This window comes from Diadema setosum, chromosome 20 (assembly GCF_964275005.1).
Source record: "Diadema setosum chromosome 20, eeDiaSeto1, whole genome shotgun sequence".
In the NCBI taxonomy this organism is placed as follows: Eukaryota; Metazoa; Echinodermata; class Echinoidea; order Diadematoida; family Diadematidae; genus Diadema; species Diadema setosum.
This window is the reverse complement of record NC_092704.1, coordinates 13,931,766-13,954,839: the sequence shown is the minus strand read 5'-3', so window position 1 is coordinate 13,954,839 and position 23,074 is coordinate 13,931,766. Positions and strand designations below refer to the sequence as shown.

The window sequence follows — 23,074 nt, the reverse complement described above, 5'->3', positions numbered from 1 at the left end:
GATCCGGTACAGCATCCGCCGGTTCGCGACCATGGTAGTCCGGTTCGCGGCCTGATGTACAATTCCTATGCCATATGCGCGTGCTCCGTGATCTTCTGCTGAATGCCTTCATTTGTTAGCACAAACAGGGATCGCAGTTGTGGCGGTGTTACTGTTGTCTTTTTCATGTTTTGTGTTTTTTCGATCATAACATCCACTTCCTGAAAAAATGGCGGCCCACATCGCCTTGTGAAAGTTCTATTTCTATGTGAGGACATGTATTCAAAATCCGTGAACATCGGGAAAATGAAAAAAAAATATTTCCAGTTTCTTAGATCCCTTGTTCCTTAACTGTGATGTTAAAATGTACCAAAAATGAAAGTTGGATGCGAGATGTCATCATTTAGGTGAGAATATTTCTCTTTTGTTGTAGATTCTGCCCATGTCATCGGTTGATTTTTGTAGATTAGCAGTGTGTTAGTGAATGTGTGGTATACATGTATAGAGTGTGTTGCCGTGTTCAGCGTTATATTACCAAATATGCTGTAATAGCATGCCAACCTAAATTGTAATCCTCTTCCAAAACATCAAGGAATTCCACTAAATCTGACCTCTGCACACTGAACATCATCGGATGCAAGAAGGATGCATACTAACAGTTTTCCCATCTTCCCATGTTGATTTGACACAAATATATAATTTCCTCTTTGTGTATAAAAGGAAGACGACAATGCACCAATTGTTGTGTTATCGTTACCACATATGACATCCAAGCTACTGCACTCTTGAAAGATGACTTTGCTGTTTGCTGTCATTCTGTTTCAGCTATGCTCCAATTTACTGATGAATGTGACTGCCTGCACAGTATCACTATGCTTTTGGTTGTGGAGTTGTTACTATATACCCCGTGTTCACATTAGTCCCCGCGACGCGGGGAAAGTCCCGTGCTGTGGGACTTTCTCCTCGAAAACGATAATGTGAACGCTCGCTGGGACTTGTCCCCTTGTCCCCGTGAAGCAATCCGGGTACGGGGACAAGATTTGGAGGGGAGAGTGACCTTGGAGCGAAATTGATATCGTCCAGCTGTGGTCATCAAATGTGCGCATGCGCGATGCCTAGTTTCTAGTGGCAGAGCTCGCCCCAAGCCCCAACTGCCCCCACAGCTCGGGGACAGATGAGATAGCAGTATGGACGGTCAGTCGTAAAAAAGATATTAAGATCTCTGGTGACTGTCCCTGCGACGCGGGGTCCAATGTGAACGCGGGGTATACAAGTGAAAGAAATCATGGACAAATATTCTCTTCCCACCATAATCTACATAAGCTTATCAACTATGACAGACTCTCATAATCAGAGACATTGCTATAGCACAATCTTCCAGAATGAACTAAATTTGCAAAAATAGAAATCTTATGGGAAGAAAAATATTTCTGCAACAGAAAATGCCTTGAGGAACAGATACAGGGTAGAACAAGCTGTCCATACACACGTGCTGTACAGAGTTATTTGTATTAGGGAACAATAGGAGGACTAATATTTGCAAAAGCTGCTGAGGACTATACTCTCGCATGTAATCTAACATATAGTTGATATAAGGGTATATTAGGTGGCTTAGACAGTTTCTGGTATGTGATTGGTCGAGAGCTCGTCACATGATACTGTTTGCGAGGATCGCAAATGTAATATTTTCCCAGCTCGTTATAGTTCACCAACTGGTCAAATGAATATATTTTTTTCCATGTGTGTCGCCCTCTTACGGTTGAAATACGAACAATTACACCAATATAAGGGTGTGGGACCACGTCGGTAACTGGGATGAGCAAACGATTACTATCGATAACTGCAGTCTGGATCGCTATAATCTGTTCCCCCCCCAAAAAAAAAAAAAATCGCCACGATACATGTGAGAGACAAAGTCGCTTAACTATCTTTGGTGAGAGAGTAGACAGCTCCGGCGCGGCGCGGCGAGTAGCGTCACGCGCTAGGTCTGCCTGGGTGGATATCGGGAAGCTATTCGTTACACAGTGTAATAACATAGGTACCGTACCCAATGTACCGTTTACGTATGCACGTCCGATTCGGCCCGCGAAGTTTGGATTCACAATTCAAAATGGAACCCCATTTTGTCTATAATAAACGACGACGAGCTCGATAAGATTTTGGAGGATAAGGATTCTAACTCCACTAAACATGTCCTAAAACAAGTCTCGAGATATTTTGTTCAGTTCATCTTCATTGTACGCGCCTACATTGACGTAGGGGCCTAGGCTAATTTAGCCCGACCAGACGCTGTTACTATGCTGTGCCACGACGTATCTACGTACAGCGACTGGGCTGTGTATAGTTAAGGCTAACTTAGACTGGACTAGATCTTAACGTTACATCGAACAAGTGGAGGACTACGACACCGAGCAGACTAGTTTGCAAATCACTGTGTTTGTGAATAGTTTCTACGATGTTCATCTCTGCAACAGAGGAAAAACAAGACTGATTTTGAAATTGCTGCAGATTCCTGAGGACAGATCTCAAGGTACGTCTATTGTTAGGCCTATACCTGTCCTGGCACAAGACAAATGATTAAAAATCACAGGGTAGAAAAAGTATGATGCACTGGGGAGCCAATTTGGACGCATGCGATGTAGACACTGTACTTACCACTAGACCTAGACGCTAGACTTACGTAACGTTAGACCGTGTAGATTCTAGAAACTAACAGTTAGATCTAGTTAGGCCTAACATTAGAATCTGGGTCTAGTCCTAGGCCTACTGAGTACTTTATGAAACAAATGTCAAATGATGAAAATTGCCCAGTAGGCCATAACGTTAGGCCTAAGACTAAAGTAAGTGTAAAGTTAGAATTGTCTTGTGAGTAGACCCTAGAACATCTGCTGATCTTTTGGACCTGAGCCTAATTTAGCCTAACTATAAAGCGTCGTTACTGGACTTGAGCCTAACGTTAGTAGGGCCAAGGGCCTACTGTCGTTTAGAGCTAGAGCTTACAGAGGACATGAGCCTTACTACACAGCCCAGTCGCTGTACAAAATCGCGACAGCACGCACACACAGTGTCTGGTCGGGTTAAAAATGGTTAAATGTGTCGTTATTGACGTTAGTGTGTAGGCTCTTCTGTATACCGTAATCAAGGGCAAGGCCATCTAATATAACACATATCGACTGGTAGGGGGTGGAATGTAACATTCTTTGGAACGCCAGGGAGTTATATTTTCCCTTGTGATCATATTTTCCCTCAGCGCTCAGAGCGAATTTTGCGAGTCAGTTGCTATTCCTAAATTAAAGATACACAATTAAATAACGACTCTGATCCTGATATGCATGTGACGAACACATACATTTCTCCGTTCAGTACAGTACTCCACGATCGCGAATTTAGCCACTCGCGAAACCATCAGGAAGTCCTGATTCATGAAAATTTAGACTCGCTAAAAATATGGTGTATACAGTACTAGAGTAATTAAGAAAAGATCTACAGGAATGCAATCTCCTGGAGACTGAGCATAACTTATAATGTTTCCCTGATGTGTCTAGTTTTTTTTAATTAGTAAAGTAGAAAGATGGAAGTTATGCTCAGTCTAGGGAAAGGTGTACTCTGATGATTTGTGTTAATCATATCAGTACTTAATCAATAATTGACAGATGATGTCAAGGACAGAATCTTGGTTTGTTTGTTTGTTTGTTTGTTTGTTTTTTTGGGGGGGGGTTTGAGGGGGCATACCCAAGGTATCTGAAGAAAAACAATATAAAATTGTTACACAATACACATATCTGTATTCATCGGTTATGTGATGTTGAGGGCATCATGAATCACAACAAATCACCAATGCATTATAGTTCATTACAATGCTACACATACAGAATGCATGTATACATTGTACATTATACACTGTCTCCTTCGTGACTGTCATGAAAAAAAAAAGGAAACTTCATACAAACTTGGGGTGGGGTGTTTATGTCCAAATTAAACTTAGGATTTGATGTCTGTTCAGCGCATTGAGGTCCTTTGGAAAACAAAGCTCACCTAATATTTTGTCACACAATGGAAAGACTATGAGCTACGAACAATGACGGCAATGTAAATAATGCTACTATGACTTTTTTTTTAGGGGGGGGAATTATTTTTTATGCCCACATTTCCAACTGACAATGCTTGTAGACAATGACTGGTTAAGGTGAGTTAAAATCAACAGGATCTGAACCGCAGAGTGATTGAAATAGAGGGGTCGTTGACAAGTTCACTCAGCGGTCATCTCAGTGTTAAAAAGCAAAGAAGGCACTCTGACATACTGGATACATACTATAACAATACAAAGTAAATGAAACATAGAAAGAAGAGTTCTGTAATGGTGGGATTCCCTTCAAAGAAGCAGTGCCTATAGATCGGGGCCCCAGCAAACATAAACAGATAAATTTATACTGGCAATGATTAGTATCCACGGGAAAAGATAAATTGTTCATTACATACATGCATGTACAGGTCAGTCTGCAAGGGAGATTTAGTGAAAAATACAAACATACAAACATTGCGTACACAAACACACACACATATATACATATATAATGACAAACGCACACAAGCTTCAACACAACCAGGAAAGCTGAGAAAGTAGGGACGGAAGTATGAAACAGATGAGTAAGGAAAGGGGGGGGGAGTATTGGGTCATAAGTCTGACAGATTGGATTTGAAACAGCCTAACAACAAAGCAGCAATGACAATCATAAATCCTCATTCGTATCAATAAGAAAACAATGATCATCATAAATCTAGGGCCTCTTGAAAAGGAGTGGTGCAACAGACAATCCCTTGAATCATGATAAACTTGAATTATGCTTTGAACAGGTCCTGTGGAAAAATATTCCACAGCTTAGGGAATTTCACCTGAAATTAATTCACCATCCATTGTCGACAACTAATCTTCTCTAACAGGATTGACAAGAATGAATAGGGACAGTTGCTGATATTCAAGTGTGTAGTTCATACATGAAAACCACAGACACTCACTTATGAGCGACACAAAATTTAGAAAAACAGTTAAGTAGTCCAGTGTCAAAGTGAAACAATATTGTTCAAATATCTGACAGCACCAAATTTGGTACAAATATAGACTGTCTAAGCAGATATGGATATTGAGCCCTTCAGGATTCTGCAGTAAAGAATTTTATGTTTCCAATTATACCACACTAAAATGAAAGAAAAGTGATTAAATTTATAGATTTTGAATTACTTGTTGAATTACAATTAGAGTTTTAGTTATTCTTTGATGACCTATCCCATTGCCATGGTAACACATTATTTTTGAAAAACACAGATAATAATACAAAGTAATGAAAATGACCAAATTTGCAGAATTAGAATCACTCATTCAATTGCACTTAAAATTCTAGTCATTTTCTGATGTCTTCTCCCATTACCATGGTAACAAATTATTTCTTGAAAAATAGTATGTATCATACAAAATGACAAAAGTGACTAAATTTTACTCGGAGACCTAGCATTTTCCATTCAAATGCAATCAAAACCTTAGTTGTTTGAGTAATGAGAATGATAAAAAATCTCCATTGCCTTGGTAACACTTGAAATTCCAGAAATTAACAGCTATTCATAATGAAATAATGCAACAATATAACAGGGTGTTCATTGTGTCACTGACGGCAACAAGGGACAGCCTGGTGGTACTGGTAGTGTCGCTGCCCGGAAAGCAGTAGATGACAGGTTCGAGTCCCACTGGTTCCTGTTTTTTCGACATGTTTGTTAATTTACAGATAAGCAGTTGCGATCTTAACAAATTTAATTTGTAGAGGAGACAAAGTGAAGAAATTCGCACCTGGACCTTCAACCCTCTGAGTAATATCTTTCTTTCATCTAACAGGGTGCTACATATTTTTTTTTTTTTAATCACTTGAATGGTTGGGGACGCAGATTTTCAAATTTGGGGACGCAGATTTTCAAATTTTTGTGGACCACTTGCCCAAAAAAGAAAGTCCAAAAAAGAACAAAAAAGTGATATACAAAATCACTTGCAAGTCAGGAGCTTGATAAAACACAATCTTTTGAATAAATAAACATGCCTAAACACACTGGATTAACAAACTTGGTTCAATTGAGCATTTGTGTTGCATTGAATTGGGGCTTCTTCATGTAAGTGTTGGGAAACTGCTAGAATGAAATCAAAGTGCATTTCATCACTACACAGTCATCATCTTTGGGCTTCTGTATGGCTGATGTCGTGGATTTGAAGGGGGTAAAAGTGAGAAAAGGGTGGCTTTGAAACTTTTTGCATGCCCAATATGGGCAAGCATTTTCCTCATTGTTCCAAAACACCTGCCCGACTTTGATTTTCACTTGCCCCAGGCAATCAGGCAAGTGCTTATAAATGTAGCACCTTGAATAGCAGATTAAGTGCCTGGGGAAGGTCTATCTCAATTTAAAGACCTAATAAAATGGTTTAGGCATTTTTTTCTCAATGATGTAATAATATTAAATGCTAAATTCTAAGTAATTCTATGGTTGTGCGGGGTTTTTTACTGTTCTGAATTTTGTTCTATATTTGTTAACGTAATGGATGCAATTTCCTCGGTTTTGGAAAACTTGCTATACTTTCGCCGCATGCGGCGCACTATCACTTCTAAATTGTGATGACGTCTAAGAACGGAGTCGTTCACGACTACTACTAGTAGTAGTCTAGCCGTAGCCAGCGAGCTGGCAAGGCTATGCTAGCGCAGCGCAGCGACAGCCGGCCGGCCGGAGGCTGCACTGGCTAGCGCTGGCGGGGGAGCGAGCTAGCGAGCGCATAGCAGGTGCTGCGCTGCACTATTGTCATTGGCTAAGCCATTAGACAAAAGAATATTTAATGAACTGTATCGGATTTAATACTGCCAATAATACAGATTACAACTGTGGTACGCTTGGATATCCATTATTTTCGGCAAACTCGTGAAATAGGCCCCACCACTGCGTGTCTGTACTAATAGTAATACAAATTGTACTACGGCGACTCGCCTGTTTCAGCCCCACCGTGTGTCATTCATCTCGGTAGGTAAGCACGGCGGTGGGGCTGCCTTCCACAGTAAATACTCGTGAATGCGGCGAGAATGACTTCATAATATGGCCCTCGACTAATTCAACGGCCAATTTATCCATAAATACAACCCTACCTAACCCTAAACCCTAGGAGGACCTACCCTTGCTTGCTATAAACGCACGGGTACGGTGCACGCGCACTGCGGTGGGGCCTATTTCACGATAGCCCCACCACCACTGCGTGTCTGTACTAATACTACGGCGACTCCTCGCCTGCTTTATAGGCCTAGACCTACTCGTGAATCCAGCCCCACCGTGGCATTCATCGGTAGATAAGCACGGCGTTTGGGCTTCCTTCCACAGTATGATTTTTAGCATAAAACAAAAACTACTCGACCAAAATTGACGATAATTCTTGGTATCGTTTTTCTTAGAAAATGGCGCATCTAAATTACTGATAACAAATGTTGCAGAAACTATGGGAAACTGGTTAGGCCTTCTTCTTTTTTTTTTTTTTTTTTGAGCCACGACCCACCCTGTAACAACATATCCCCCTAACCGTTAGGCGTTAGAGTGTAGCCTCTGTACTACTACCAAAGATTCTGTTATTACTACTTACTAGTCTACTAGACCTAGTGCCGTAGTGGTAATAGTACTACTACTAGTAGTAGTACTAGTAGACTTCTACTTCTAGTAGACTACTATAACTACTAGTAGACTGCTACTAGATCTACTACTAGACTACTACTGGTAGTTTAACTTGTAAGCGCCGGCCGACGGGCCAGGCCACGGCCGGGACGCTCCCGCTTGCTTGCTGCGGCCGGAGTAGTCGCTCACTTTGTGAGCGAGCTGGGCCTGTTCTTCTAATCTACTTACTAGACAAACAGTTACAACTTACAATGTCAATCATGTAGAATACAGTACTAGTATATCCTTTCTAACGTTAAACTATATGGGGGCATACCAGACATACCACTCTGTATTTCCCAGGCGATCGTTTCCGTGAGGTCTATTCCCGGGCTTGGTGCCATGTTCAATACGCTCTTGCACTGGCAGCGGGGGAGATGCAGCTGGTTCATATCGGTAAGGTGCAGCCCCACGATAACGTTCTGGTTCATCGGCTGCCTCTCGATCCCTCCCCATCTTCCCCTTCAACTTCATGTGCCTCCTCTTCTTCTCCGCTATCGTCAGAGCTGCAGTCTCCATCATCATCATCAATGTCAAAGTTTACCCATATAGGGGAAGACATTATGCTCGAGGTACCAGGTATCTGTGCAAGCTAGCTTAGTGATAATGTACGTGGTAATGCGTACATGTCGACAGTCAGTGGGTCGACCGGGAGCGCACATCCCGCGGGGCCCGGGCCTGGCCGGGCTAGCTATCGTGTACGCGCGTTTACCAAGCTAGTAATCTGAGTGCTTGTGCTGAGCGGCGTCTGCTAACTGAGCACAACTCCGTGCTTATACGTCATCAATCGGTTCAGGGGTGTTGGTCACGTGACTATCTTTTTCGCAAAAGCTGCAACGGGGTCCTCCAAAAATGTGATATTTGGGGGAGTTTCTAGAAGCGATAAAAACCGGAACGTCACTGACAACCTATTTACATTGATAATCATGACGTATATTTTACATTTCTTTTGCATATTAAAACATTTTGCAAGCATTTTATTAGGTCTTTAAAACTGCATTTGCCATTAATATCTTGGTCATCAAAAGTCACATTTCTCCTAAAACATGTTGATTGCTATGGTAATGACTTTGAAAAATTGCTGTTGGAGGAATAAGAGCATTTCTATATCAAAACATATAACACAAACCACTAGGTACAGAAAGTTCAAACTATGGGTTTTTACAATATAGATACATGTTTTCATGGTAAAGGTCACACCTGATGGGACATCTGCCATGGCAACATAATGATGAAATCATTTGATTAGGAATGCTGGGCATACAAATGAAAATTGCATGTGCTATTAAGGACGTTCCTCAGTTGAGTTTGTGCGCATCCTAGCTGCGCAGGTGCCAGTGACGTAACAAAGAGCGTAGCAGCGCACGCACGAGTGATGAGCTGAGCTAGCTGAGCTGAGCAGCTGCTAGTAGATCGAGCTAGAATGTGGTACGTGTACGTACGGATACCCGACAGCTCCCCACCGCGGCCGCGCCGGGCAGCCGCGCTGGGCGGCCTCGCTCGGCTCGCGTGCCGACTGTACGCGTTACAATCTGTACATACTACGCAAAGTTCAGTGGTCCTAGCCGCATAAACATGGTCATTGTAGCACAACACTGATTGACGGAATCGCAAAGCTTGGAAGTGGAACAGAGCTGTTTCCATTTTCAATCCATAGATCTGTTTTGTGACATGAAGTTCATTATCCGGTCATCAACATGGTAAAGTCGAGTGCTAAGATACCACGGGCCTATAGTCCCTAGTCGGGGTCTAAGGCTCACTAGTCTATTGGACTAGGTGTTAAAACAACAACAACAACAACAACAGCAATAACAACAACAAAACAAGCATATATGACACACATTTCATATTTAGGTCTAGCAGCTAAAGCAATCTGAGTATCTCTGTTAAAATCTAAATTACATCTAAATTTGTCATTACTAGTAATACAAAATATTGTTTGTTTTTTTTTTGTTTTTTTGTTACAAAATACAAGGTTACGAAAGTGTTATCAAACAAGATTATTAATCACTTTCACCAGTGATATATTATTCTTTTTATTACCAAATCCCGCGTAACAAAAGGAGAATCAATTTTTTTTTTCGGGGGGGGGGGGGGGGGTGGGGGGCAAGGTACATCTCCATAGCTTACAACACGCACTTTACCAACCACAGCAACAACCAACACATGCAATCTACTATTCAACGTCTTTGTATTAAGATTTGTTTTTCATTTGGAGGACCGTCAGACTAATGCCAAAACTCCCATTTCCTTATACCTCCATTATCACTTTCTGTACATGGTTACAGCAAGTGGATAAAACAAACAAACAAGCGTGCATGTCAATAATATGGAGTTTTCCACGCTTGCATCCACATAATATCATTATGGCTGTGTAAGGGAAATGACTAAAAAAAAACGCACATGGACCTTTCTTTCTGAATATTTTCACCATATCACTGCAATTGTGACATGTTTGTTGTTTGTTTGTGTGTGTTTTTTAAAGAAAATGGGGTGAACCGCATGAGGGTATATCCCTGCATTGGTTCCTGACCGGATATGGGGGTCTTACGATGATTTATGTCGCAAGGAGGCTCTGCTAGCACTAAAACGAGCACATGAACCCCCCATTTTTAAAATTGTTCTGCATTAAGTAACCCTTCTTCTACAATTTGATAAAGTTTCGTAAAAATTACTTGGGTTTTGAATGTACAGCATGACATTCACGAACCCCACCTATAATCAGGACACCCACGAGAGGTTTATAACCAGATTTTGGAGTCTGGTGAGGTGATTTCTATCATCTGGGGATGCTGCCAGCACAAAAATTCGGACATGAACCCCCATTTTTTATTGTTTTTCTGGAATAAGTAAGCCTTCTTCTATAATTTGGCAAAGTTTTGTGAAAATGACATGGGTTTTGAATGAACAGCTAGCATAAGTTTTATGAACCCACCTTGTCAGGGTATCCCTGCATAGGTTCTTGACCAGATTTTGGGGACTTACGATGATATATGTCGCATGGGGGCGCTGCTAGCACAAAAACTAGCACATGAACCCCAACTTTTAATTATCTTTCTGGAATAAGTAAGCCCTCTTCTATGATTTGGCTAAGTTTCGTGAAAATGACATGGGTTTTGAATGTACAGCATGAGATTTATGAACCCACCCTGTCAGGGCGACCCTTAGGTTCTTGACCAGATTTGGGGGTCTTACGTTGGTATATGTCGCATGGGGGCGCTGCTAGCACAAAAACGATCACATGAACCCCCACTTTTCATGGTTTTTCTGGAATAAGTAAGCCTTTTTCTACAATTTGGTGCAGTTTCCTGAAAATGACATGGGTTTTGAATGTACAGCATGAGATTTATGAACCCCCCTCCCCCTGCCAGGGCGTCCATGCGTAGGTTCCTGACCAGATTTTGGGGTCGTACTATAGTATATGTCGCATGGGAGCGCTGCTAGCACAAAAACGAGCACATGAACCCCCACTTTTGATTGTTTTTCTGGAATAAGTAAGCCTCTGTCTACAATTTGGTAAAGTTTCGTGAAATTGACATGGGTTTTGAATGTACAGCATAAGTTTTATGAACGTTGTACTTTTGCTCACCCCTAACAGAAAACGTCGATGAGAAGGATTTGAGAGATTTCGGTGTTTTCTGCCGCGTGAGGACGCTGCTTGCTGAAGAATAAGAGTGTAAACCCTAACTTTAAAACCTTTTCCTCGTTTTGGGTACCCTTTTCTGCAATTCTTGCAAATTTGGAGAAAATAACGTGGATTTTGAAAGAATTATGGGGATTTAAGTTTGTCATTGCAAATTTTTGTTGCCAATCATGTCTTGATCATGTAACGCTATCATTTTGGTACAGGACGACAGATTAGTCATATTCTTCAAAGTCCTGTAGAAGAAAAACAAGCACATGAACCTATGGTTTTATTTACATATTTGGGCTTCGGATGGGTCAAAGTCACGATATAGAAAGTTTCAAGAAAATGACATGGATTTCACTTTAACTGAGGAACGTCCTTAAATGTATTTGTAAATTATCCCTCTATCTCTGACACAACAGCATTCGGTATATTTGTTTGTTTTTCCTCGACAGGTCTAGTTGACATTAATGTCCTAACCAGTCTGTTTGCTGATAAATTGGTGGTAAATAAAAATCCCAGGGATATTGTCATGATTACAGATCATAGTGAAATAATTTACCCCATTTGTGTTTGTGCAAAATTAAACACGAACACAAAGCATACTGGGACTTACAATGCATTTATACATCATGAGTGTAAAACTGTATTTCTATAATGAACATGTGTCACTGCAAACACAATCCTTAAACCTTATCACATAGTTGTTATTCTCAAGCTATCGATGTCCATGATGTTGTCATAGCAATTTAAAAGTTCAAGTCATACAATGGTGAGGGTCATTGTTGGGTGTAACTGACTATTTGAGATTTGAAAGTCATGTGTTATCTATCTAGGGAGACTTTATTGGTTTAAGGCTGCGTTCATCTAAAAACTTTCTGAGGCAGCATCACGATCCTAAATGCGTTTGAGGCATTTTCAGTGGGTTAGATAAATGCAAACGTGTTTTCAAACGCATTTAGAAATGCCGTTTTGAAACGCCTTTCAAAGGGCGTTTTGAAACACGTTTGAGACCACGATCGCCGTTCTGTGAGTAGATAAACGCAATGCCGTTTTGAAACGCGTTTATATCTCAAGGTCAAATCCCAGCTGTTTCCGGTTGTGCTCTCTACCCATTATTTGTGTATGACTGAGGAGGCATGTTTGGTGGTATGCAGTTGACCTTTACTTCCCGGGTCAAACAGCGCAAAGCAGCTGCGCAGTGACACCACTCGAATTGCGATTGTATGATGGTTAGATAACCGCAGCTCCCCGAGAATCGCGTTTCAAACCATGTTTGCAAACACCGTTCCAAACACGTTTTGAAACGTGATTCTCTCTCTCAAGTTAGATAAATGCAGCCTTAGACATCTTCGAACAATAGGTCTGATATATTGGGCTATGCTGCTCTACTAGAGGTCTTGTGCTGGTCATAAAAATTTATGACAACTGTCTTTATTATTCTATAAAAGTATCTCTATTTCAAGGAAGTGGATTCTTGTATCTGTGAATTCTAATAATACTGCAGTAATCAAAGTGTGATAACATGATACTGTTTAAATACCAGATAACTTCTATGTACAATTTGAGGTAAGATATGGGCTATAATCTTCTGTGAACACCAAGGCTTTGTGATATTTTAGAAGAATTATTTACTGATATGTGGTCTCTAGGAGAGAAATTTGTTTATTGTGACACTAAGAAATATCATTATCCAATTATCTATTATTCCTTTTATCACAAAAAAAAATGCAAACATATGTGACCCGCTACAACAAAATGATCCTAAAGTCGCGCGAGGTCGATTATTTGAAAATTGCATGATATAATCCGCTAATCTTTCTGCTTTAAATTGATATATAACACATTTTATAAAAATAATCGGCTGCGGAGATATCAATGTTTAAAAGAGAGCATGTCGAGACGTCTGGAAAATCACTGTTTCGAGAAAAGCGCCCTTAAAGTCTTCCTCTCGACGCAATCGCGACCAAGGGACACGCAAGTCAGTTTTCACCTCTGGACAATAGAAGGTAAGCCCTAGCAACCCCCGAAGAGTTCATTCAAGCACATCAGCGTCGGCGGTCTCCTCACCAACCAATCAGTGACCAGGATGCGAGAAGCGGCTGAGCATAGCGCACCCCGCCCGCACGCACCAGTCGACTGGGCAGTGTGCGAGCTTCACGCTTCGGTTAGCAGCAAGTAGCAAACTGACCAATGAGATCACTCTGGTCGTTGTTAGGGGCGGAACCTATCTGTGGCGCTCAATCCAAATTTTGGAACCAGTTTCTGCTTCGTTGAAACGCCAAAAAACATGGCTCAGAAAAATGTTATTTTTTTAATCTTTTTTTTGATCATTTTGCCTCAAAATTTCGACAGATGATAGAAGACATGTTAGACTCCAATAATATATCAAAATCAGAAAATCGTAAGTTTTGACCAATTTTAATGCTCTGACTTCAACTCGATTTTCACGGCTTCGACCGTGCGCGACTTTAGGACCTTTTTGTTGTAGCGGGTCACATGTGTCACACAAATATACACACACATCGTTACAAACAAGTCAAGTAAAGGCCCATTCCACTGTCCATTGGAAGCTCATCTGATCCCCCAAATGCAAAAATGTTGGCGTTCCGATAAGCTCCAATGAAATCTGATCCCATAAATAAAGCTCCAGAGACTCGCACCATGGCTCACAGAGTACGATACCAATGCCAGAAGAGCCCAGAACCAAGACTCAATTTAGCATGTCTGATGACCATTCAATCAGCAGGAACTCCACACACTGTCATACGACATTGGCTGGACACGCCTGATAGTCACACAACAAGAGTCTAACACGCATCAGATTGACTTGACACTTATCTGATACTTACTGACTTGCAACTGGAAATGGGATCCGATGGTGACATAAGCTCTGAGCTTATTTCCTTCATTTGATGATCTTACCTCATCGGATCATGCCCAACATGTCTGACACTGACCCGATAGTCGACCAATACAAATCTGATTCTTCAGACTACAATTCCATACACTTTGATGGGTGGCAGGAAGCAAAAAACTTTGCGTCTAATGAGTGACCAATGAGAGAAAAATCTGTGTGGAATGGGAGTATATAAAGCATTACATCCCTCACAAATTATTTTTAGTCCTCTGATTAGTCGAGAGCACTGAAAACGACAAAATATATTTCTACCATGAAAATCCTTTTCCCGTCAGCATCTTAGCATTCTCCTTAGGGAAATGGTGAAAAAAACAACAACTACTGTAAAAGTGGATATTTTCGCGCGACTAATTTTTCGCGCTAGGCCGGGTCAGAAGAGTTTCGCGTGTTTTTAATTCCGCGGAATCAAGACGTCACGCACAGGAACGTATGGCAAGCAAAAATATTCGCATGTTTTTATTTTCGCGCTAGTTTCTGGTTGCGCGAAATGCGCGAAAATTTCAACACCGTGAAAATTTCCACTTTTACAGTATATCACGCTGCCATGGAGATACTTGCTATTTAAGTGCACATGCGCCACTCTTGACACAAGCATGTAACCTGCATGAGACATCATGTCACAGTACGGTTTTCCACCAAACATGTGACGATTGGGATATGCTTCACGAAATAAAGGGCATCGCGCAGTTGATGTATACACTTTCACACTGTAAGTTTGTGCGTGAAAAAGAAAAGAAAAGATGACTTTAGATCAGTAAACCACCCACTTTACTTTGCTGGTATCTTAAAGGGTGTGTACAATTCTGGTCGAGGTGAGGATTTAGCTTTCAACATTTTGCGAGATATTCAGAAACCACTCTTTGAGATGTCAAAGAGCATGCAATTCTAGGGGGTATCAAAAGTTTATTTGATGAAAATCGGTTTGGAAGTGGCTGAGATATCCAAAAACAAGTGAAACAAAGAGATCTTAATAAAGTTGTGGCCTGTAGTCTTTTATTATTATTACTTTTTTTTGGATATCTCAGCCATTTGAAAACCAATTTTTATCAAATAAACATTGAATCCTTCTTAAAATTACATGCTCTTTCATACACTGTATTTCATTAGAGGTTTCTCATTATCTCACATAGGAATGTAAAAAACATGAATCCCCACCTCAACCAGTACTGTACAGCCCCTTTAAACTTCATTGCTAGAGATATAAAGCAACTAGAAATGTCGCTTTGGCGACTGGTATGCCTCCGCCATAATGCATGATTTTCCCAATAGGTCTAGATAGTACATGTGGACAATGTGTGATTACATTTTCACAAAATTGGCAAAATATTGAAATGACAAGTTTGTCACAAATGTCTTGAATGTTCACCTTCCTTGACCTAGGTTTAATTGGATGAATAGGAGAGCATGTATCTAGGGATTTAAGGACTTTAACTTGACTTTGACCCATTCATACATTTAGGCATTGAGTAATTTTCAAGGTACAGGTGTGGAGAAAAAGTGCAATTTCTGAATTGAATAGTAAATTGTTACCACTTTCATCTGGCCCTTGACCCTAAAATTCATAAGATAATCACTTTCAGGTAGAACATGCATAATATGTACTAAGTTTCAAGATAACTTGAGCCAGCACTTTCACTTGATCTTTGACCTTTTGACCTTTGAGGCAAAAAAAAAAAGAAGAAAAAAAAAACTTTCCAGAGAATTTCTATTAGGCTACACATGCATACACCAAGTGTAAAAAAATAATAACCCTGCTCACATTGCATAAATATGAGGGAAATAGTAAAATTTTGAAGTGTTGCACTTGACCTTTGACCCCTGACCTTCGACCCCATGAACCCTACATTCTCTAGATAATCACTTCCAGTCAGTACATGTATATACTATGTTCCATGAAGATATCTTGAACAATTTTCCAAGGCACAGAGAAAAAAAAGAAGTTTTGATATTTTTACTTGACCTTTTGACCTTTGACCTTTGACCCAAACTTTCACCAGAGAATCTTAATTGGGTAATACATGTATACACTAAGTTTCAAGAAAATATCTTCAGGCATTCAATAGATATGGGGAAAATAGTGAAATTTCATGTATTTGACCCTGACCTTTTGACCTTTGACCTTTGACCTCATGACGCAAACTTTCACCAGAGAATGTTAATTGGGTAATACATGTATACACTAAGTTTCAAGAAAATATCTTCAGGCATTCAATAGATATGGTGGAAAAAGTGAAATTTTATGTATTTGACCTTGACCTTTTGACCTTTGACCTTGAGCATGTGCACCCAAAAGTTGATAGGCACAACTTCACCCCCTAATACACATACATGCCAAGTTTCATTAGGATACCTCAACTGGTTTTGATAGTTACCTTGTCCACAAAATTCATTACGGACGGACGGAAGGACGGACGGACGGACGGACGGACGGAAGGACGGACGGACGGACGGACGGACGGACGGAAGGACGGACGGACGGACGGACGGACAACCCGAAAACATAATGCCTCCGGCACCACTTCGTGGCGGAGGCATAAATATACCAGGCCGTTTTTCGAGGTACTGGTTAAACCATGTGCCTTTGGTGACTTCAGTGGCACTTTTTTCTTTGGAGCTGCACCCCTCAGAATATAGTACTGAAGTCACCTCATGCACATAGTTTCAACCAGAACCTTTCAGGCCTGGTACATTTGTATAATACACACTCAACACGGGATGCTCCCACCTTCTCACATGTTCACTACACTCTACCAAAATATGGCCCTTCATGCACAGTACCTAATTAGACCCTGTTTACAGTGCAGGGCCGGGCCGAGCCGTGGCCGAGCCGCGGCGTAGTCTGGCCTCAATTGGGGTACTCGGCCCCGCAAATTTTGTCCGTTTACAGTGCTGGACTTGCCCCGGCCTTTTAATTCAAACTTTTCAATATTTTGTTGTAGTGGCGTTCTGCTTGTAAACAAACACTATTATTGGGAGGGCATCGGCCGCAATGTGGCATAGTTTGGTTTCCAGACCCTTTGCCAACTGGACTCTGCGGCGACGAAGTCGCCACCTTTGACGAAGGCAAAGACCTCTGCAGGACAAAACCACCTTACGCTATACTCGTTTTCGACCTTGAGGGCGTTAATATCCTTAATAGCAAAATAGTACGGGCAGAGGGTCTGGAAGCCAGACTAAATTTGGTACTGCATTTGACCCAGTTTGCATTTACAGTGAGAAAATGCCGGGCTCGGCCGCAGCCGGGCTCGGCCGCAGCCGAGCCCGGCTGAGACTACCTCCAGAGCTTGGCCAAATGCGTGGCCGATTTTGGTACCGCATTTGGCCTTTTGCGCGTTTATAGTGAAATGAAGGCCGGGCTCGGCCGCGGCCGAGCCTGGTCTTTTCACTCACTGTAAATGGGGTCTTAGACATTGGTCCAAAACTGAGATGCCTATCAGTACCCTTCACGACGCATACTAAAACCAAAGAGAAAACAGTGAGGAGCAAACCGGGTGTTGCATAATCAAACTTACCATGACCATTCTTGCTCTGTCTTCGTCCCATTTGAGTTTTTCCTTCAGTCCTGACACAGCGACACAGCCAGTTCCCTGGACATGGGCAGCAAAGAAGTATTGCATTTTAATAGTAGAGCGGCAGAACAAATTGAGACTACATTCAAGATGTAGGCATTTAATGAAATTCATGTGAGAATAAAAGTGTGCAACTTTACTGCTTTGATACATCATAATTAGGTAATATCAAATTACATATTTGATCTCAAGGTAGATACATTGTAAGGGTATAATTCTTTTAGATTTTGTTTGTGTGTAGTTTCCCTAAAGTTCAATAGTCTTGCAAGGTGAGTAGATTTGCTAATGCAAGGCAGACCAGTTCCAATTTACCTTTTAATAGTACAGTTCTGTATAAAGATATGTGAGGTACTCCCTCAATAGTCACACAGACTGGCTGTGAAATTCATCCGGTAGCTAGCGCGTGAAATTCATCCGGTAGCTAGCGCAAAAGATCACGAACACAAAAATACTTCACTGTTAGGTTTCAAAAAGTGCAGGTCTGCAAGAACATTATCTGTTCAGAGATAGCTCCATGAAACATCCTGCCTGATCATATCACTTTGGATGTCACCTGTGATGACTTATCTGGGAATGTAGCTGACATTTCCCATTATATCACATCTGATGTAACACCTACCGTAGATATATCCTTGTCATTCGATTGGTTGTTTGCTATTGATCATTCGTCCCATTTTACCAAATGTCATCACTCGTGCAATTGTGGCTCTAATTTAGTGAGCAATCTTGGATCCATACGATTTGCTCCATTGTATAGCATGTCGAGAGCCCGGCACATTACACTATACATGTAAAATGCTTGCGTTTGCAGTGCGTATGCGACAGCACACTAGCGTAAAGCACTCAGTGAGCACTCTATCTCAGATCCTGCACATTCTCTCCTGTTTCTAAATTCACAAATAATAATATGTTTTTTCATTCGTGTAATGGACAGAATATTTGACTAGGAGAAAGATGAAACTAGAAATGTCGCTATGGCGACTGATGCCTCCGCCATAATGCATGATTCTCCCAATAGGCGTATAGTACAATGTCTTCACAATGTGTGATCCATGATAGTTTCACATAACTGGCAAAATATTGAAATGACAGGTTTGTCAGAAATGTTTTGAACTGGGTTTGCTATAATTTTCTAAGAGTGCAGGTACACATATTTGGGGAATTTTGGGAAAGTTTATGCATTGAGTAATTTCCAAGGTACGAAGAAAGAGTGTGATGACGGTACAAAATAGATTTTTTTTTTTTTTTTTTTTTTTGGGGGGGGCATTGAAACCTGGCCTTTGACCCTTAACCTTTGACCTTCTGGCTGGAAATTCCCGCAGAATCTCCATTAGGTAATGCATGTCTAACCCTCTACTCTCCCGCCCCAGCTCACCGCCCTGGGCTGGGGCTACCAGCGGCAGGGGATGGCTGGGCTCGCGCCCGGTCTGTAAGGCGCGAGGGGATTTGGTTAGTGCACTCGGACTTATCGACACACCTGCCACACCATCAACAATATTAATTAAATTTATTTAAAGACAAAAATTAAACAACCGTTACATCAAATTCATAAATTTACTTTGGTATTTATTTAAGGGGAAAATCTCCTCTTATTAATCACTTTAAACCCACAGTTGCTGGGCAATTCAACATTTTGATACAATATAACCAAGCATGCGCATAATTCAATCTCGGTTATTTTTACTTACATGGCCTCGGGTGCAAGTGCAAAAAGGGGGGGGGGGTTAATAGGGAGAGGGAAATTGTCCGCGGAATACTGCAGTTGTTATGGAAGCCCTTCCTTCTCTCAGTCCTAGTCGCCGACGTTACCCGGAGCTCCGTCGGTGGCTGCCGTCGTCACTTCGGCCCGAATCGCGTTTGTCGCACCTGCGGCTGGTCTCCGGCTGCGCCTCACTTCCTTCTGGTTCTCCTCAAAACATTAGTGGGCCTCGGGGGTGGGGTTTGTGCACAAGTTACAATCTTTTTTTTTTCCGCTTGTTACATGGCAACTCTTCGGACAGTGGCACGGACTGCGTTCCCCACGTCAGAAGTAAAGTTCGGCCCACGGCTCTCTCTCCATTAACAACGTTCAACGTTCACCAACGTTCAAAAATTTGATGCCAACGGGCTACATCTTCACTAAGATTCAATCTATCTGGCAAAGTTCTCTCCTCATTGTGTCCGGAAATCTCTCTCTAAGTGTGTACCAAATTCTCCTGAAATCTCTCGATGAAAAATCTCTCGATAAAATCTGTCTTCTGAAATCTGAAATCTGAAATCTCAAAATCTCAAAATCTGTAATCTGTCTTCTCCCTACAATACATGCCCTTTTAAACTAACCCTTAAATCCCTCCTACAATTCCATTATCCAATCATTTTAATTAATTTCCCACACCTGAATTATTGACAACGCTCTTTCGACCAATCCGCTTACCTGTCCCCGACTTGACCCTCTCCTCTCACCTGCGTAACCTACCTGCGTCTCGAACCCAACCTGACACTCTCCCTTCCTCCTAATATTTATAAAACAAAATCCAGCTTCGCTACAAGCCCTTTAACTTACTCCTCCAGCAGGATTCCCGATTTAACTCACACTACCACAATATTCTCGTTAAACACCTCAACTCCTTATCAAACATATACTCCTAACATCCTGCCAGTCGTATCTATTTCTTTGTCCTTTAAAAAATCACCTGATGTCTATCAAATGTCCTTCTTCTTTATTCCCTTTGTCTGGTTCCCTACACTGTCCTGCCATGCCCTAAGCCCGCTGTCTGAACCTTATTCCTTCCCTTTTATTCCCTTTATTCTTTCCCCCTGTGCTTTGCCCTATCTACTTCATGACCCTCTAATTTCTTATCAGTCCCTTTATAATGCCCATCCTATTCGGGAGCCCCCATTTTTCAGCTCGTTACACATGTATTAAGTTTTGAAACTAATAATGCAAGCATTGCACATATACTAGTATATGAGGGAAATAGCAAAATTTTGAGGAGTTGACCTTGACCTCTGACCCCTGACTATTGACCCATGACCCCTAAATTCCCTAGATAATCCCTGCCAGAAAGTACATGCATATGTACCAAGTTCCACGAAGATACATTGAACCATTTGCGAGAAAAGTAATATTGCAACATTTTCACCTAACTTTTGACCTTTTGACCTTTGACCTTATGACATGAAACTCTCTCTGGAGAATCTTTACGCAGTAGTACATGTCCACACCAAGTTTCAAGAAAATACCTTCGGGCATTGCATAGATATGGGGGAAATTGCAACATTTGTAGCATTTGACCTTGACCTTTTGACCTTTGACCTCTTGCCAATGTCACTAAAATCTACTCAACTAATTGTCCCATCATACATCATCCTTGGACCAAATTTGGTGAAAGCTGCTTCATCCAGGTTTGAGTTATCACGTAAACAGATAAATTTTAGGATTTGACCTTGATCTTTGACCTTTGACCTCTGTCCGATTTCACTGAAAAACTAATCAAGTAATTGTCCCATCATACATCATCCACCAACAAAGTTTGGTGAAATTTGCTCCACCCAGTCTTGAGTTATCGCGTAAACGGATACAATTTCATGATTTGACCTTGACCTTTGACCTTTGACCTTTAGCCGATTTCACCCAAAATCTAATCAAATAATTGCCCCATCATACTTCATACTTGGACCAAGTTTGGTAAAATTCCAGTAAATATTACTCAAGTTATCGCGTAAACAAATGCGGACGGACGGACGTACAGACGTACGTACGGACGTACGTACGGACGTACGGACGGACGGACAACCCGAAAACATAATGCCTCTGGCACCACTTCGTGGCGGAGGCATAATTATCAATCCATTCAACTTGGCTGGACCTCACTGAAGGGATCATTTCATCTTTCATCTCATTAAATATTCTGTCCATAGCACTCATAAACATTCATTATCTGTATAATATTGGGATGCTAGAGATAGTGGTGACTAATATGCCTCCACTACATAATATTCTCCTATTAGGTATATAATTCATACATCTTGAAAAATTCGACATGACAGTTTCATACAGTTGGAAAGAAACTGAAATGACATATAAATCTAAAAGTTTGATGGCACAAACCCAAAATCTATTGAGTAGTTTTACCTTTCTTGAACCAACTTTCATTTGCCCCTTGCCCCTTGACCCCATGGCCCACAACTTTCTCTGTTTATGGCACTACGCCAATTTTGGTTACAAAACTTTTAGCCACTTTCAAAATATGGTAAATTCTGCAATTTTTGCTTTCTCACTTGACATTTGACCCCAAAGCACAAATATTTCCCTGCAGAAATATTGCTTATTACTGAATATACCAATTTCAATTAAGTGTATCATACATTGCGTCATTTCCAAGGTATGTAGAAAATAGTGTAATTCTAGTCATAATTTTTACATTTTAACTGACCCATGACCCAAAACTTCCTATCAAATACAATCATTGAGAAAATGGAGAAAAATGTGAAATTCCATGAATTTTATCTAAACCTGTAGATACCTATAGATGAACTTTAACCTGGAACATGTGTGCCCACAAGTTCATAGGGGCAGCTTCATCAACTCTCATAATGTGTATCTCACTTTTTCATTTGGATACCTTAAAATATGGTCCACAACAAACAGTTCTTATCAAAGTTTTATATTGTTCACAAAACTGATTGCAGATGGATGGATGGAAGGATGAATGAACAACCCATAAACATATCAAAATGCATAAAAAATATCTACACTTAGGCTATTTTCTATTTCAATCTGCTCAAAATAGGCATAAAACAAGTGAGAAACACTGCAAATTATTGCCTACTATATGTGACCATGCACCACCAAACGAACAAAAAGTCACACCCCTTTATTTTACGAAGGGCTCAAAAAAGGTGAGATGGGTCAACTGAGTCAGTCTTGAGTTTTTCATATTTTCTGAAAGAGCTATCCTTCTTCTACATTATTGTTTAGTTTGGGATCATAACATGCATGGGAAAGTGTGTTTTCAGCAGTTTTTCTACAACTCTTTTTGGGGGTAGAATAAAATGATCAGGTATAGAGTCCCCTTTTCATTTCTTGAAATCCTTTTACACACTCTTCACTTTCAATTGTAACAACTTTTGAAAGGACAACTCTACTGCTTTGAATGGACAGAATGTGTTAATAGAACATGTTCAATTTCAGCTTAATCTGATAATCCCTTCATTGTTGTTGTTACTGTGGTTAACATCCTGTGTTTTGTCACTTTCACTGTACAGCCAGCCAGC

At 40.9% G+C, this 23,074-nt stretch overlaps 1 protein-coding gene across 2 annotated transcripts in view; it reads right to left on the bottom strand.

Annotated features, from left to right (window-relative positions):
• Positions 1-23,074, bottom strand: part of LOC140243771 (vacuolar-sorting protein SNF8-like) — a 73,934-nt gene that overhangs the window by 28,407 nt on the left and 22,453 nt on the right. The window contains exon 5 of one of the 2 annotated variants that reach the window (XM_072323440.1): positions 17,762-17,836. The exons of the other annotated variant lie outside the window; for it this stretch is intronic. Within the exon in view, the coding sequence (XP_072179541.1) occupies positions 17,762-17,836 (75 nt within the window). The remainder of the gene's footprint in view (positions 1-17,761; positions 17,837-23,074) is intronic. 2 annotated transcript variants of the gene reach the window in all.